The sequence below is a fragment of the Electrophorus electricus genome, chromosome 6 (genome assembly GCF_013358815.1).
Source record: "Electrophorus electricus isolate fEleEle1 chromosome 6, fEleEle1.pri, whole genome shotgun sequence".
In the NCBI taxonomy this organism is placed as follows: domain Eukaryota; kingdom Metazoa; phylum Chordata; class Actinopteri; order Gymnotiformes; family Gymnotidae; genus Electrophorus; species Electrophorus electricus.
The window spans coordinates 4,430,799-4,446,587 of NC_049540.1; the positions used below are offsets into that span (position 1 = coordinate 4,430,799).

At 38.0% G+C, this 15,789-nt stretch overlaps 1 protein-coding gene across 1 annotated transcript in view; it reads left to right on the forward strand.

Annotated features, from left to right (window-relative positions):
* Nucleotides 1-9,522, forward strand: part of LOC113568135 (nuclear GTPase SLIP-GC-like) — a 17,542-nt gene extending 8,020 nt beyond the window's left edge. The window contains exons 11-17 of the mRNA XM_035526792.1: nt 5,618-5,784; nt 5,864-6,018; nt 8,238-8,382; nt 8,816-8,924; nt 9,009-9,142; nt 9,257-9,341; nt 9,467-9,522. Of these exons, the coding sequence (XP_035382685.1) occupies nt 5,618-5,784; nt 5,864-6,018; nt 8,238-8,382; nt 8,816-8,924; nt 9,009-9,142; nt 9,257-9,341; nt 9,467-9,522 (851 nt within the window). The remainder of the gene's footprint in view (nt 1-5,617; nt 5,785-5,863; nt 6,019-8,237; nt 8,383-8,815; nt 8,925-9,008; nt 9,143-9,256; nt 9,342-9,466) is intronic.
* Nucleotides 9,523-15,789: the final 6,267 nt, after the last annotated feature.

The following is a 15,789-nucleotide window of genomic DNA, read 5'->3' on the forward strand; positions in this document are numbered from 1 at the left end:
CAGAATCATCAGTATGTCAAGTGCCTGGGCAATACACTGGAGGAGCTCATGAGACAAATGCAACCACCCGCCTCAATAATGCCATCAGTCACTTAATTGATGCATTGCATAGCGACGCTAACTACTAGCGAGGTGAGAACCCCCAGCATTGACACACTCCCTCCACCTGCTATTAGCTGTTCTTCATTTTATCTTGCCTTGCCTGACAAGTATAATGGAGATCCTGCTGGCAGTAAGGGATTCCCGCTACAATGTTCATTGTATTTTACTCATCAACCTCTGTCTATAGACTCTGTCAGCATTTCCCTGATTTCCCTATTGAGCAGGAAAGTGTTAGAGTTGGCTAATGCAGTGTGTAGTGAAGGTGGAGGGATTTCAAGAATATAACCTCTTCAAAAACCAGTTTATTATTGAGATTCTGTTCAGTCTATGGCAAGATGCTGCAGAGTACGCCATAGAGTTCCAGACTCTGGTGGCAAGATGTGGCTGGAATGAGGCAGCTTTGACCACTGATAATCAACAGGTACTCAATGCCGAACTAGTTACTAAGTTAGCCTGTCATGATAAGTTAAAATCACTGTCTATTCATTGAGATCATTTGCTAAGAGAAAGAGGACAAGAAAAAGGCAGAGACAACCTAAACAACACTTCTCCAACACCTGAGATGTAGGACATGCAGATTGACATCCTTCATATCACTTCATCGGAAAGAAGATGCAGATACAGACTCGGGATGTGTATAGTGGAGAGTCAGGGCATTCTTTGGTTTTGTCCTTCCTATCCCAGTAGACACCAAATGAACTCTCAGAATAGTTGTACCCTCATGCGCCAAGGCAATATGTGGGACATCTTTCATGCACAAACTTAAGCCATTGGTGATAGTCTTTAAGGAGCACTTCAGTCTCTATGTCACTGTCAGTCCAGCCTTGATCGACTCTGGAGCTGCTGGTAACTTTATATCGGAGAACCTTTTAAGGAGCTTGGATATTGACACTGTCCCATCAGATCTGGTTTCATAACTCACCATACAGTCCCCATCACCCATTACCATTACCTGATATTGGGTCATACATATCTCCACATTCACAACCCAGTGATTTCCTGGGAAGGATCTGACAGTTTCTTGGTCTGCCTTTTATTGGCACAACTGCCTTAATCTGCTGAAAATAGTTATCACTTCCACATCTGTAGAAAGCCCTAAAACCATTGAGGGTTTTGTTGTACCTGAGGAATACCAAAATCTAGCAGAGGATTTCAGTAAAGCAAAAGTTGCTGACCTACCTGCACACCACCCATGATACTGCACTATAGATTTAGTGGAGGGGAGTACGCCACCCGGAGTATGCCCATACTACCTCATTAGCTGGGAACCAAACCATGCAGGAATGCATTAAGGAGGCCTTAGCATAAGGATATTTTCATCCCTGAAACTCCACAATTGCTACTGGATTTTTCTTAATCTTAAAGAAGGTTGGGGACCTGCACCCTTACATTGATTACTGTGGCCTCAAATCACCATCAACATTAAGTATACTTACCCTTTACCCCTAGTTCCTCCATCTAGAGCAGATGAGAGGGACCTGATACTTTACCAAGCTGGATCTAAGGAGTGCATACAACTTGGTCAGAATAAGGAAAGGAGACAAGTGGAAAATGAGTTTTATCACTAATTCTGGAGACTATCTGGTTACGCCTTATGGTCTCACCAATGCCCTGATCATATTCCAATCATTCATTAATGATGTACTGAGCGACATGATATGGAGATTTGTCGTCACCTACATTGATGACATTTTAGACCTCTACACTGCAAGAACATGTCTTGCATGCCAGGAAAGTAGAATATATTAAGCAAGTGAAACATCTCACACCACGGCAAACCAGATGGTCTCTGTTTTTTAAAGGATATAACTTTCAAATTATTTTCCACTCAGGATCATGGAATGCTAAAACAGATACCCTTTCCAGAATCTTTGATGTGAGTAACTCTGAATGCATCAATGACCCATTGCCCATCCTTCCTAATGTGTGTATTATAGGCACTGTGCAGTGAGACTTTGATGAGGAACTCAGGCACAAACTACATGAGCCTTCTGTTACACAATCCTGTCCCAAGGAGAAGCTTTACATGCTACCCACATTCTGAAATAGATTGATTACCTAGGTTAATTCAGCCATCCCAGAGAGGTTAAGACCTAGGAGATGCTCTCAAGAAGGTACTGGTGGGTACTGCAGAGTCATCCAAGTTTATCATTCGAGCAGTGATGGCACAAAATTCCATCATCCATTCAGTTATGGGACTCAGTTCTTTTCAGTGTATTCTGTTACAAGCCACCTTTTGTTTCTTGGGATCCCTAACCTTTGGCATCTGTTGTAGACGAATGGATGCAGAAAAGCAAACAGGTCTGGAAGAGCACTCATCACAATATCCAGACAGCCATTAGATACTACAAGTGCCATGCTGAGCATAGGAGGGCCGCATTTCTCATACAGAGAGTATGGCTATCCACCCAGGAACTGCGCATTAAGGGTTGCAGTTAGTTGAAATCACGATACCTAGGTCCCCAGATGGTTGCTTTGCTTACATCATTAAAGCCATTCTGGATTTGAGATGATGTGGTAACGAGATAAAGTACCTCATAGACTGGGAGGGTTACAGACTGGAGGACAGGTGCTGGGTTCCCAGGAGGGATGTGCTGGAGCCACTGATCCTCATGGATTTTCATTGTTTGCATCCTGACAAACCCAGTCCTCATCCCAGAGGTTGTCCTCATGGCTGTTCAGCTATGCCTGTCGACTAGGACTCCTTGGGGGGTATTGTCACGCTAGTACACCATCTACAGCAGACTACATTACCCATAAGACCTCCTGTTTGTGTGTGTCTTTGTAAAGTCTTGTTTGCCTGTCTTACATTTCTGAGCAGTAATTTATTGTTCAGTGTTTCCCTTGTGTATTGGATTTCTGCCTGCTTATTTGGATTACTGTTTGCCTGTTCCCATTTGGATTTGTTTGCTCTGTGATTCATTTGGATATTACTTCTGCCAGTTCCTGACCATGCCTTGGATTACCCCTATTGTATTATATCTATTTTATTGCACATGACTCCATCTCTGTTCACTCAGCCTGGCAGGATCAAAAATTCTTTGAATTTATACTCAAAATCATGCCAAGTATTTCTTTCTAAATCCCAGTTTCAACACAGGTCACATACACATTTCAGACTCATTTTTTGTGTGTATGCACCATTTATAAATGTAGCCCCAGATCTTTAAGGTATGTAGTGCAGTGTATCCTGGTAAACGCTGGATCAAAAATGACTATTTGCTTTAAAAAATGTTAGCCAGAGACTCCAAAACAAAGAATGTCAATCATAATTATTGTCATCCTGCATCTCCTGCACACAAAAGGTTTGGGGTACTCTTTCTCCAGCCACTTTTTTTTATAGATTTACATCTATTAATATTTCTCAAGTTTTGCCTTTCTTAGGATTGGGCTCCTTAGAAGTAGTTTCAGTGCACTGGGAAAACAGATGGCATGATGAACAAACAAACAAACAAAAAAAGGTTGTGACCACACAAACATCAAATGAATTCTGTATGCAACGTGCTGGGTATGTACAGAGACGGATTCACTCGCAATGAGAGGAATGCAGCTTTATTGGAAAACATGATTAGTCCACAAACAGAATCCAAAGTACTTTACCCAGGTCTTAATCCAGAAAAGCAGTCCACGATGCAAACCAAAACAAACAGGAAAAAGGCAATGGGAGTAATCCAAAATCCAGGCAGAGATTCAAGAACTAAAGGACTAACACAATACAGGTGATTACAATAACTGGTAGGTCATAAAACTAGCTAGGGGGCAAAACCAAATGAAACCAAAGCAAGGAAACACAAGGTAACCAAAACCAGGAAGTAAACAAACATAATGGTTTTGCTGTGAGAACCACAACATGAGGGAGGGGCATACATGACAGAACCCGTTAATGCTGACACGCAAAACAAAAAAAAACAAAACGGCAAAACCAAGAAAACATGGACCAGAATCAAGACTAGATGGGGACAGAAATAGGAAACATGGTCAAAACAGGATGCTGAATCATGGTATGGACTACAGATTGCACAAAAGACAAAGACAGACATAGGCATCAGAACAGATACAGTACATGGCACAGGGACAGAAACAGAGGCAGACAATGGGATCAACACAGGCAGCACAACAGGAATTAGGACTTGACTGACCACAGGCATTAACATAGTCTCCAGAACAGGTGACAAGAGGAACATGAGAGGCAAACAAAGAGGTAACGTAAGTCAATATCTGGCTGTTGAATATAGGCTCAGGAGTCCTGACCATCACCGGAGGACCACAAGAAGCAGCCATTCGGGGCACAGGAGAGTCTCAAGGTGTGGCCAATAGGACTGGACTAGTACAAGTTGCAGGCACAAGCCTGGTACAAGGTGCAGGGACAAACAGAGTGGCTTCCTCCATACCGAAGACAGGAACTGGCAGGGTGTCCTCCTCTATGCTGGAGACAGTAACAAACTGGGTGGCATCCTTCATGCCAGAAACAGGTACAGGAGCAGGCTGGGTAGAGTCCTTCACACCAGGAACAGGAGCTAGAACAGACTGGGTGGCTTATTCCATGCCAGAAAAAGGAATAGGATGAATGGCATCTTCCATACCAGGGACAGGAACTGGAACAGACTGGGTGGCTTGTTCAACATCAGGGACAGGAACAGACTGGGCGGCTTCCTTCTGTGGTGGTGGGTACCAGAGGTCCTGAGGTGCAGCTGTGGCAGGCAACGGGTCTAGGGGTACAGCGTTGCTCAGCGCCCATAGCAGTCCCTCAGGCTGGAAAGTCAAATGGAGGCTGGGTGAACATCTTCCACAGCAGATCATCCTTTACAAATAATGTCCTAGCTTCAGCCGTGATATAGCGAATCTGGTACTCTCGTGAACCGGAAGTATCACGTTCATAGAGCTAGTCAAGTGTGTTCACAAGTCAATGTGCTGCCATCGTCCAGAGACATTTCTCCTCTGTAGACTGGTTGGGAAGCTTGATGAAGATGCTTCCTTGATAATGTCCTCTAAATTTCTAAGCTGCTCACTCATGATGACTGCCAACTGCAATTTTGTGGCAAAGTCTTCTGTAAGTGGTGATGTACGAACACACTTCGACGCACTGGATGGTATGTGAGGCAGAACTAATGAGTGATGCCATAATGAGCATGACTAAGAATATAATTCATAATAGATTTAAAAACAAATGTGCAAACCAAAAGCAAGACAAAGGACAGACAGAACAACAGGCAAACAAGGTGAGTAAGGGAACTGGAAAAAAAGGGGCGTACACTTAGGGAAGACTAATAGAGAACAACAATAATAAATATAATGATGAGCATAAAGACTTAGACAAACGGGAATAAAACATAACCGGGCTATGTAAGATGAACAAACAATATTGACGACAAAGATACAGGTAACAGTGTAGTGACTAAATGATGCTTTATTTCCTTACATAATTTGCTTTATTTTACAAACAATAATTATTATACTATATATACTTGCACTTACTAGGTAGTTCTCACATTATGTACATTTATATTCCAGAGAGAGAGATTCAGTTTGTACAAGAAGCTGAAGATAAATCTTCAGGATGCAGATCAACACATGCAGGAATATTACATGAATGTTTACCACTCTCTAAAAGAACATCTTTCAAATGGAACAACAGAATCTGAAGGAAACTGTATTGAAAATGCAAAAACAGTAATAGCACCAGTGAGTGGTTTCTTTCAGTCATCTATGCTTAGTTTAAAATGCCTCATTTCTTTCTGACAATTTTTTTTTATCTACTCAGAAAGGAAAGGATGGTCGTGGATTTCACGGAACCCTAACGGCATTGTGCAAGAATGATGGATACTACAGGTCTAGGACTGGAGAACTAGATCTCAATGGATGCTTGGTCAAATGCATGTACAACCACATTGATAAAGAATTCAGTGACTTCTTCTCGTGAGTACTGAATTGAGTTTTCATTTCTCTAGTGTTTTATAAGACTTATGCAATTTGATAACACAAAGGATGTTGTTATACATCAATATGGGTAAAGTTAGGCCTGTTTTAGGGGTAGGTGCCATACAACAGCCTGAACCCTGAACCACAGTTTGAGTGTGAAAGATTTAATGTCTGGGTAATTTGTTAGAGCATTACCGATCGCTCTGCCCTGCTTTGCTACAATCTCAATCAGTTTGTCTCACGCTATGTGTGAGACAGGATTTATGTCAGAGAATGTTGCTGAAGCCTTCAACATAAAAGTACATAAAATACATACTTTGGATATCTGTGACTACTGTCCAACATAAAATCACATTGACATGCTAGTGAGAAACTCTAATGAATGATGCACAATTGCTAATATAACATCACTGATAAAAAAAACTACTTCTGCCTAAATAATCCAACATTTAGGGTAGGTGTCAATGGATGGCTTCTTGTTTTTTATTTTCGCTAATCTCCTAGAGGGCTTAGACCTCTATTCACAAATGTCTATATATGCTTGTGTCACTGACTATTGCGCTGCACTGTTTTGCTAAAATGCCAAAAAATTTGTGTTGCACTTTCTCTGAGAAATAATGTGTCTGTGTAAGAGAATGTTCCTGAAGACTGTGTAACCATCATAAAAGTAAATAAAATGCATAATGTCTATTACAATTGTCCAAAATGAAATTGACAGAGGAACCCTGATGATTGATGAACAAATGCTAATCAAATGTTACTTAAAATGCAAACTAAAAATGACTTTTGTATCAAATAATGCAGCATTTAGGGCAGGTGTTAATGGTTTTCATGTTTTCAATGAATGGGGTCCCCCCTTTCATATATTTCTAGTAACGTCCCTGCATATTCATAAGGCTCAGACATATAATTAATGTGCAACATTATAATATGCTATGCATTAGCCAGTGGCATAGATTTCAATTAAACTTTGTAGAGACACTGTTCAAACCACCCCACCTAACACATATGAGTAGTGTGAGCAGGAACCTATGTGCGATTGATTGACTGAGAAGAATCGTGAACACAAGTACACTGAGCAGGCTGATCATGTGAAACAGTGCCCAATAGAGACCACATACATTTAAACACCACCCAGTAGAAGACCAGAAAACGGGGCTTAAAAACAGAACTAATTAGCACAGAAACAATGAACAGGTGACCATAATCAAAGCACGACAGGGAATCAAACAAGAAGGCAGAGCTAATGGAGAAAAAAAAACAGGATCCACAAGAGACACATGGAGGCATCACCATTGGAACCATGGGGATACCATCACAAAGGGATAATTTGGTGACCGATGAAGTTCTCATGATTGGACACACTTTACATAATTATATAATTTATGTAATATATATATTTAACATATATTTACATAAAAACTATTTTGCTTGCCAAAAAAATTAAGAGTACCAGTATGGGAGGACAAAAAGCAGAAATCTTAGGTTAATGACAAGGCAAGGCAACACCAACTTAAATACTTAACTATTGGTTAGTCACAGAACTAGCACTATTTTGACTGCAAAAACTGGCTACACAAGGGATTATGGGAGGTTGTAAAAAGGTCTTTCAATGCTGCTATCTAGTGTCAGCCAAAGCTCAATCTGGCTTCTCCCAAGCGTTTTCCTTATACTGTCTCAGGGAGTTTTTCTTTGCCAATTTTGCTTTTGCCTTGCTCATTAAGGGTCTTGACCTGAATATCTATAAAGCTGCTTTGAAAAAATGTATGACATATAAATGCTATATACATTAAACAAATAATTTACTTGAATTGTAGTATCAGTACCTTAACCGAAACCTAGCTGACAGATAGACCTAGTTATTTCAAGGATAGCAGCTTTTTAATTCTGTTAACTTTGCATTTATTGTGTGTTTACATGTCCCCAAGTATGGGGGATTGGGCCCCAGGTCCAAATATACTCATATGTTTCTTCTAGAACTTGGACACATATCTGGTGTATCTGGGGCTAGAAATAGCATGCATCTCTTAGGGGAAACTATTCTTGAAGAGTCTTTCACAATATAAATATAAATAATCTAATAAAGATTTTCTCTGTCACATCAGGAAAACCTAGACTAAACTGAGAAACAAATTTATGAAAGGGTTTGACCTTCATGGATGTGTATATCATTTTTAGTACTAGATCATTAGTATCTCACTCTAACTTTTTTACAGGGGCCTCCAGGGGGATGTAACTGATGTAACTGAGAAGTCCCTGCAAGCAAACATTAACAGGTTTACTATAATCACAGATGACTTGTTGCATAGCTATGAAAATTCTCCAGTGCTGATCCACATGTTGAAATTCCTTAAAACTGAGGTAAAGAAGTCAGTACAATCTATCATCATAATATACAATAATTTAATATACACAGTATTCCATACCATCTAACCACATTGGTCTATATGTGATGTTACATAGCACTCATGATAGTTGTCATACATTTTTAAACAGTCTTCAGTTACTTCCTGGAAGCTCCTTGCTCCTATGGTGGAGTTATTATTCAGCTCCACTGCAGTATTTTGAAAAGCACTGCTACACACTGCTACACCTTCAGTTTCCTGTTCTTGGTTGTGAATGATATTCTATCAAAATGTATATATTTTTAATAATATTGTAGCATGTTTATCTTAAACAATCCTTTCTCCATTTTACTTTAGTGCATTTAGTTCATACAGTAATAATATTGTTCTTGAATTGTGAGTTATCTAACTTGAAATATAACTTTGTTTTTATTTGGCAATTCAAAAAGGAAAAGAACAAGATACTGATGCTTAAACCACATATTCTTCAGCAAAAAAAGAAGATATATGCTTCCCTTGCTGAGTCCATTAAAAGGTCAATGCAGCCTTGCTATCAGAGTAAGCTACTGCTCATGTGAACAGTTAGACTTCTGAATCCTCATGTAATCCTATGAAGACTTGAACGCTGTTGTACTGCTTTAGGAGCTGCTAAAGATTTTGGACCAGGCTCAATGAAGAGGAAGCAGGCCGTCCTGTTGGAGCACATTGAGTCATCAAGAAGCACAATGTTCAAGGACGCACAGGAGCACATGCTTAAAACATTTGATGATGAGATGGTATTTGTATTTTTGCACAGAATGTAAAGTACTAGCCTTCAATACATAAGAACTTTACATTCCATGTAAATGTCTTATGAAAATACTGAAATGCTGATATGTTCCTTTTAAAAGAATGAAACCTTCATGGAGATAAAAGCAAGGCTAAATGAAGCAATGGAGCATTCACTCAGTAATGTAAACACCTTGCCTCGCATGGGTAAGTGATTCTTTAAGCCAAGTGCAAGGCCTTTTCTTGCCATAACATTATTAAGCAATGGTACCCACTTACAACTTAGATAAATTACCTGATGATATATTATGAAATATATTTTTATGTTGTAGATGTCTGTGAAGAGATACACCAGCTGAAAAAGTTAATTACTCATGTATATGACTAGTTGGCTACAAGACGATTATATGAATGTTTTGTTTGTATCTAATCAAACTCCACTGGTGCTGACACAGCTGCTAGTGTTATTCATCAAATATGTTGTTAGTCAGCCAGTCTTGTCTGTAAATCAAATATTTTCATTATAAAATATTTTTCTTTTGGCTTACATTCTAATGATCACCTAATACTTAACATTTATTAACTATACAAAGTTATTTTATGTATATTTTGCTATTACATCTTTTTGGCCTTTAGAATAATTTGTGTACATTGATGATGTAAAATCAAAACCCAGGGCTGTCACCTTCTACAGATGCTGTAAAAATTTCAAAGATGTTACCATGACTATATTACCATTAATATTTTTGTCTTTTCAATTTGTTTAATTTATATACTAATCAGATTTGGATTTTACTCTTTATTTGGCTACTTTCTTCTTACTTTTATTGGTTTCTCAGATGGGCCTCTTCCATTTTGATGGGAATGGGGAGAATGATCTATTATAAACTGATATAGTACCTTTAGTCCATTAAGTTTATGTATGCATGCCACCTATGTTTTTATTTTAATTTTTATTATTATAGCTGTTAATTGTTTGGTTAACATTTAAAGTATTGGTGGTGGTGTTGTCTAATTGCTTTGTTATGGTATTTATTTGGGAAGCTAGATGTCCAGCGTGTGTTTAGAGTCACTGAAGCATACACACAAACTGCTAAATACACACAATCACTCTTTCTGTTAAGGCAGTTTAAGCTTTTGTTCTGTTTTAATCTGTTTTGTTTAGGTTAAGCCTTTATTGTATTGTGATTATTAATATACAACATTTATTAATTAAATATATTGTTATTGCAAAAATTAGTTTCACATCACAATTATGTGTTTATTCACTATCATGTAATGCTTGTTTTTCACCAACCCAACTTTTCCCATTAGATGATCGGCTAGTATTTCAATTTCTTAAAAGAATGTAGAAAAATTACTGGTGTCTTGCTGAAGTGGAAGATTATTTGAGCCTTATATTCAATTTTAAGAACATACAATGCAGTTACTACATCATACTCGCAATCTTTACCTTAGCCCTGTCTGTGTCTGTGTCCCAGTTTGCTGTCCCATGTGGCATGTGAACTGAAAACATGAAATGGCCAGTAAGGTGGCTTCTAATGAGCCCTTAGTGCCCTTAATGAGGAAGCCAATGTGACAACAGAAAGGAAAAACTCCCCAAGTGCATAAGGAAGAAACCCTAAGAAGGACCAAAGCTCAGAAGTAAATTTGCACTTTTACTTTCATTATCTTTTTAAATTACACAATTTTAAAAATACAGTTTTTTTGAATACCTGTAAAAATTTACCTAGTTGATGCATTTTGTTTTATTCATCAGCCATTGAAAACCCCATGTTGGTTGATCACTATTTTTAACACAGTTCTCCCCTAAAAAAACAGGGTTAAAAGGATTGTGTCGGTGCCCCCTGACCAGCAACTTCCTTCAGGCGGCGGTGGCCGTCCATATGCTTTTGTTTGTGTTTTGTTTTCTGTTGAACATGTGTGTTCTCTGCTTTAGTTTATTGCCACTCCCCACTCAGGTGGTGCATGTTTTGACTCAGTTACTGCACCACCGGTGTGATATTATGTCATTATGTTCTTTCCTGTATAAGCTGTTTCGGTTTGTATGACTGGTGTCGGTCATTGAAGTCATGCTGGCTTTCTTTAGTTCCTGTTAGAGCACATTTATGTTTGGTTTCCTTTCATTAGTTACATTAAACTCTTTAGTTGGAGAGAGTCACATTTGCTTCCTTTTCTTTCCTCTTTTCCTGCATGCTCTATGCCTGTTATAAGGATGCGACGAGAGTGGCTAGTATTCATAGTGGCTTCTGTTCTGAGAATAAAATTATTCAAGGTTACTACTCAAAACCAATTCTCACACTGGTAACAATAATGACAGGCATTTGTGCATTGTAATAGAAATATAACTTAAAATGAAAGTGCATTGAAAAGAAGATTAACACAGCAGGCCATGCAACCTTGGCATACTTTTTGACAACCAAATATCATTGGCTCTTCATATTGCTAACTTATCTCATGGAGGTTCTTCCTCTGTATCATCAGAAAAATTCAGAAAATTCTCCTCTCCTTACAGTCTTCCATTTTTTAGACTTCATGGTCTCTTTTGCCACAAGTTCCACTGACATCGGTAACATACGTACCGCTTTTTTTCATTTCTTCAGTACAAAACAGAGCACTGATTCTGGGGGATAGTAATGATTGCCCTGCTTGCAGTACCACATTTCTGTAGCAGCTCACACCTTGTGCCCGTTAGATAAGCAACACCACCTGAATCAGGCTTCAATCCAACAGTGCTTTATTAAAATATATTGAATTGTGATAACACATCTTCTGGATCCATCTCATAAAAAATACTTGATGTGTACAGTCATGTAAAGAGATGAGGTATTGTAGCGTTATGAACATTAATAATAATCTTGCACTTGTTAAAAGGATGCACCACCTCTGAAAGCCAGAAACTAACAAAAAACAAACAAACAAACAAACAAAAAAGATTTTAAACCATAGAGTCTCATTTGAAGTCAGCGATCATCTGCCAAAGAATAAACACCACCCATGAAACTGTAAGCTTTACAGTTAAGGTAATGTTTATTTCAACAATAATAAAGTAAATAATGCATTAAGCCCTGCGTCCTAACCCCGACCTCCGGTTTTATGCTCATTTTTGAACAATTTGAACTTGTTCACTTTAAAACAAGTTATCTGAAAGTGTCCACATAGCACATTGATCATTCAGAATGCAAACTGAAGTAGACACTTGTGACAAGACATCCATTCACATCCAGGCTTATTTTTCCATCATTTAAGTTCCATTTGAGCTCATCTAATACAAAAGAAAATGTCAACAACAACAAAAAAATTACCTTTTAATTTTGGGGTTTATAATGTGTATTTGGATGCTGGAGATTCATTTTCAGTCATTCTCTACATTTGATTCACCAGGGTCTTGTCAAATAAAGTGAACAAGTTTGAACATATACAAGAAATTACACAGTAATTGCTACACAGTATTTTCCACTAGGTGTACTAGACATTTCCAAAGGTCCCAAAAACCTCTCCAAATGCAAACAAAGTTATCAGTTACTATACAATGAGTGTGCAAGATTTGTTTTTGTTTTTTTGCTAAAACACAAGTTCAACAACTTCATAAAAGACAAAATTATATTCATTATAGTTTCCTTGTTAGAGGCTAAACAATATTAGCTGCATTGCTATTAGGCTAAAAGGTTATGCTGGGGAAAATACTGTAATACTGTAAATGCTGTAATACTGTAAAGAAATAGTGTGCTTTCTCATTTATACTTACAATTTGAAGCAGGAATACGAATTTTTCCAGCAGTGAATGGAAACAGGCAGTGATATGTGATACAAACATTGTCATCCACTCAAGAAGCCACTGAACCATCTTTCATCTTCCAGCTTGTAACTTCACCCAAACAATGCCACATAAACCACATAAAATAAGTCTCTTCCTTTCCATGATGTCCAAAAGTATTGGCGATCAAATTATTCAGTAAAAACAATTTATTTGATCAATGAGATAATACCAAATAAAGTGTAATTCCTAACCAGAAATATACAACAAATAAATTTTTTTTTGTTATTTTATGCACTCTGTGTCACGTTACGGCCCCGTCCCCTCCTCAAATGTCTTTGTGTGTGTGTTAGTCTGTGTTGCCACGCCCTCTCGTGTCGTCCACCTGTTCTGTATTATGTGTAATCGTCTTGAGTGTATATATGTCTCCTGTGTTGTAGTACGTGTTGTTGGTGTTTAAGGTGTGCACAGCATGTGTGCTGTCATATATGTATCACTTGTGTGTAAAATAAAGCGTCTGTCTGATCGTGCCTCTTCCCTGCACCCTGTGAGCCCGAATCGTCACACTCTATAGTGCCCAACAAATGTTGAACTGAAGCAGAAGTTGGAAGATTATAAGATAATATAACATTATGCTAATATAACATTTTGAGTAAGGAGGAAAAATACTCTGTAGGGGTTTCAATGCTTTTATTTAAACTTGCATAATAATTCTATAAAAAGGTTTAATCTAATGACCTTAAATTTTATTTAATAATAAATGTATGATTTCAAATGTAATAAATACAGTTACTTCATATTTAGAGTACCAGTCAAAATTTTTAAACCTAAGTGAATGTGTTTTTCATAGTCTTAAAGGAATTTTAATCTAATTGTTTGTTTAAATTTGTTTCTGATACAAACATGGTTGATAGCCTCTATATGAAATGATTTCCAAAATATGTATACATAATTTTATTTATTTTTTAAGTTTATTTTAAATACCCCCTCAACAAATATTTTTCTTTCTGAGCTTTTGCCCCTTACACTACAGATGCTCAATGTCATGCTCCCTGCCAACCCTGGGATTCCTCACTTCGGGTTCAGATGAGACTGTACAATCGTTTCTTTGACTACATCTCCCAGAATTCACCTGCCATGAACCTGACTGACACGCTACCCTGTTCTACCAATCCCAACATAAAGCCCCACTCAGTCTCCCCTGAATATTGATCATGCTTGCCTGTATCCAGGGTTTCCTATGTTATTGCTTTTCCTTTGTATTGGTCTGTTTTGTCTCATGATGTTTGATTTAGTCTTTGCCCTTTTTGGTTGGTGCTCGTTTTGATTTCTCTACTTGTGCTGTTTTCTTGACTGATAGAAAAGTATCATAGGTGGCTGTCTCGTGAAGCTGGTTAAGAGGAGGTCTCAAAAGGTCTGAAAAGGTCCTACATATGTTTTGTTGTTATAATACTTTCACTGATTTTCTAAAATATAGAAAATAGTTTACAAAAATGTCATGTTTTCTGATCCCCTTTTGAGCTTAATTTCTATATTCTAGTCTTTTACCACCAGAGCCTCTCTCATCAACCTCTGGTTGTGGTTGTGCATCCTATTTGGGAACACCAAGGGGCGGGTCCATATATACAATTGCAGGCTTAATGGACTGGACCCAACATATGGCACTGTTGCTCATCCTCAAGGCACCAGCATGTCCTAGGTCTGGTCTGTGGCCCAGGCGTCGAAGATAGCCCTCATTTTGACCGGATCAGAATTTCATCAGGGGAATAATTTTTAATCTATCTTCACTACATTATCTATAAATTGTAAGTGTAAGCCATTATTAAATGCTGATGTTTTAAACTTCACAATAAAGCTCCATTTTGGTAGCTATAAGAGTTAGTAAGTCATAATACATTCTGATGTGTTCTAATCAATTCTATTAAACAATGTGGGCAAGACATTCCATCTCACTATTGCTGCACTATTATTTTTGGCTGTTAGTAGTTGATACTGATGAAGGACTGTATTACATTCTGCTGGAGCAGGCCTTAAGAAGCACAGTGTTCAAGGAAGCAAAGGAACTCATGCTTAAAATGTTTGATGGTTTGTATTTCTGCCATGAAGGTAAATGAATAGCCTTCAATACATATGAAATCCAAATTCTATCTAAATGTAGTATTTAAATACTGACATGTTCCTTTAAAAAAAAATGAAACCTTCATGGAGATAAAAACAAGACGAAAGGAAGCAATGGAGTATTCACTGCATAATGCAAATACCTTGCTTTGCATGGGTGATTCTTAAATCTATATGCATGGCCATTTCTCACCATAATATTATTATAAGAGCTGTTTCCCACTTACAGTCAACACCTGCCATCTGTGCATGCCTGGGGTTGCACATTACTACATAGTAAATACCACACCCAGTTGTAGACAGCTATGAGTTTTATATTAGTTCAGCAAACTGCCCATCACCACTTATATAGCTGTTACAACTGCTGTTCCATTCAACACAACTACAGTAGCGAATTTATGTACTTTGTTTCTATAAATGGTTTAAACCTTTCTTGTTTAAACTTTGCTGCTGTTTTTGTGCTGGCCAATTTGCTTACTTTCTATCTATCATTTCATTGTCACCATCATTGTTACCACATTAGTGTGTAAAGTGGTATTTTCGCTATTGTCTGAACAGTAGAGTAGTGTTAAGAAATGCTCTATAGTCCAAGGTTCTCAGTACAACACTGTATGCCCACCACTCATGACTGATTATGCTGCTTCCTGCCTTAACACTCTTTGATCAGAGGGACAAGGTGGTGACTTGATTGTCCACATCCTCACTAAAAAATAACATAACTCTAGTTAAAATTTTGAATATCTATAAGCTGTGTTAGTAAGTCATTCATAAATGCTGATG